Consider the following 1,969-nt stretch of genomic DNA (forward strand, 5'->3'; position numbering starts at 1 on the left):
TCTTCTTAAGTTTTACCGTTCAAATCCTTTCATTCGCTGCATTTTAGTTTCATTCGTTTATTGTGCTCTTCACTTGCATAGTTCTTTAAAGCATTGAACAATGTCTCAAAACACGAGCGCTTTGTATTGTTTAATGTATCAGGAAACGCAGCTTCGTTACTACTGTACGGAGCCCCAATGTAAGGCGATTCATTTTTTTGAAGTATCCTTTTAAGAAAATTTTCAGCTGAGATCAACTACTGTGGTTGTATAAATTGAACTATAATTCTAACTAAATATTTATATGCAGCGTTACTTTTAGGAGAGTGATTAAGAAAGGATCCACAGAGGATTTCTCAGGCTTCCCCTATGCAATAGCTCTGCTAAATTGTCTCCTTTACACATGGTATGGCTCACCTCTGATCAGTAATGGTTTCGAAAACGTCTTGGTGTTGTCTGTCAATGGCATTGGAATCATTTTCGAGCTTCTGTTCGTTTGTATATATCTGAAATTCGCTCCACGCAAATCCAAGGTAGTTTTCAAGTCTCATATTCTTTTATCAGTTAATTAGTAATATTCATCAGTTTCTCTATCAGCTTTACTGCATAAGTTGAACTAAAGATCTCAGAGCTACTACACGAACTCATCACTATATATAAGAGGACTGCTAAATGTCGAGCAAAGAGCTGAAGCGAAGACTGACTTGGATATACTGAATTGATTGTTTGTTACTCAGTTAGCAATGGTGACAATACTCGTGGGTGTAATCATGGTGTTTGCCTCTATCGCAACAGTTTCTCAGCTCGCTCTTCATGATCACAAGAGTAGAAAAACGATGGTAGGGACTTCAGGAATGATTGTCACCGTTGTTATGTATGCTTCTCCGCTTTCCATCATTGTAAGTATATTTCACGGCGTTCTTACATTCAGCAATGTAATTTATAAGGTTTTATTATAATATTTGAATCAAATAAGTCTTGACGAGTTCCTCCCATTCTTTTACGTGGGTAGAAATTGGTGATACGGACTAAGAGTGTGGAGTTTATGCCCATCCATTTCTCCCTGTTCGCATTTATTAACAGTTGTTTATGGATGACTTACTTCCTTTTGGACAAAGACCTCATCTTGGCGGTAACATCAATATAATGCAGCCTTTTCTACAAATTTTCTTATATTTTTCAAGGAATCATAACCTCCAATAGCTATAAAAACTGAGTTTCATACTGTGTTGCGGTCAATGCAGTGTCCAAATATAGTTGGTCTACCATTGGGAATAAGTCAGATAGTTCTGTATTGTATGTACCGGAAGCAACAAATTCATGAAGAACAGAAAGTACTGGACCGACTAGACCCAGAGATTGGATTGAAACAGATCGCCAACGCTGACGAAACAAATTCTAACAGCCAACAGAGCATGGAAGTGGGAGACCAAAATGCGTGAAGATAAATCCACAAGTGGCTGAGACGTGCAGTCGATCAGCCACAAGTCAAAATGTTGAGGAGTCTGAAAATAATTTGCGGCAGTGTGCATCCTCTGGGACCTACTGCATCCAACTTTTTAAGGTTTTGTTGCGGGGCCGTTGCCTTGTTTGTCACCAGAATTTTTTTTCGAAGAACTCATAATACATTTATAATCCTTTTAGGGTTTTGGTTGGCCTTACCATGTCGAGGAACTCCCTCTGTGCTTACGAATAACCGATTTGTTTAAGAAAATGAACTGTAAACCAATTCCAATTGGCATCATGTGGGCGATAAATATTCAAGCATTGGCATCTTGAGGGAGATAAATATTCTAGCATTATGTCGTGACAGTCTAATTGCTTTAGAATCTGGTGGTCTACATAAAATCCACGACAGCATATATAACATAACAACTTGGAAATTGTCATCAGTTTATAAAATCCACCACAGCATATATATCATAACGACTTCGATATTTTCATCTGTTTATATCCATATGGATATTGAATGATGAAGAAAACTGACCAT

At 37.7% G+C, this 1,969-nt stretch overlaps 1 protein-coding gene across 1 annotated transcript; it reads left to right on the forward strand.

Moving 5' to 3' along the window:
- Nucleotides 1-295: 295 nt before the first annotated feature.
- LOC149158342 (bidirectional sugar transporter SWEET3b-like) lies at nucleotides 296-1,666 on the forward strand. The gene is made up of 4 exons (XM_089437745.1): nucleotides 296-512; nucleotides 717-878; nucleotides 992-1,111; nucleotides 1,224-1,666. Exons 2-4 carry the CDS (start codon nucleotides 723-725, stop codon nucleotides 1,419-1,421), a joined length of 474 nt encoding a protein of 157 aa, XP_089293871.1. The 5' UTR covers nucleotides 296-512; nucleotides 717-722; the 3' UTR covers nucleotides 1,422-1,666.
- The last annotated feature ends 303 nt before the right edge of the window (nucleotides 1,667-1,969 follow it).

This window comes from Pinus tabuliformis, chromosome 5_2, assembly GCF_031772625.1.
Source record: "Pinus tabuliformis cultivar Carrire ecotype Pingquan chromosome 5_2, CPIR1, whole genome shotgun sequence".
Taxonomy (NCBI): Eukaryota; Viridiplantae; Streptophyta; class Pinopsida; order Pinales; family Pinaceae; genus Pinus; species Pinus tabuliformis.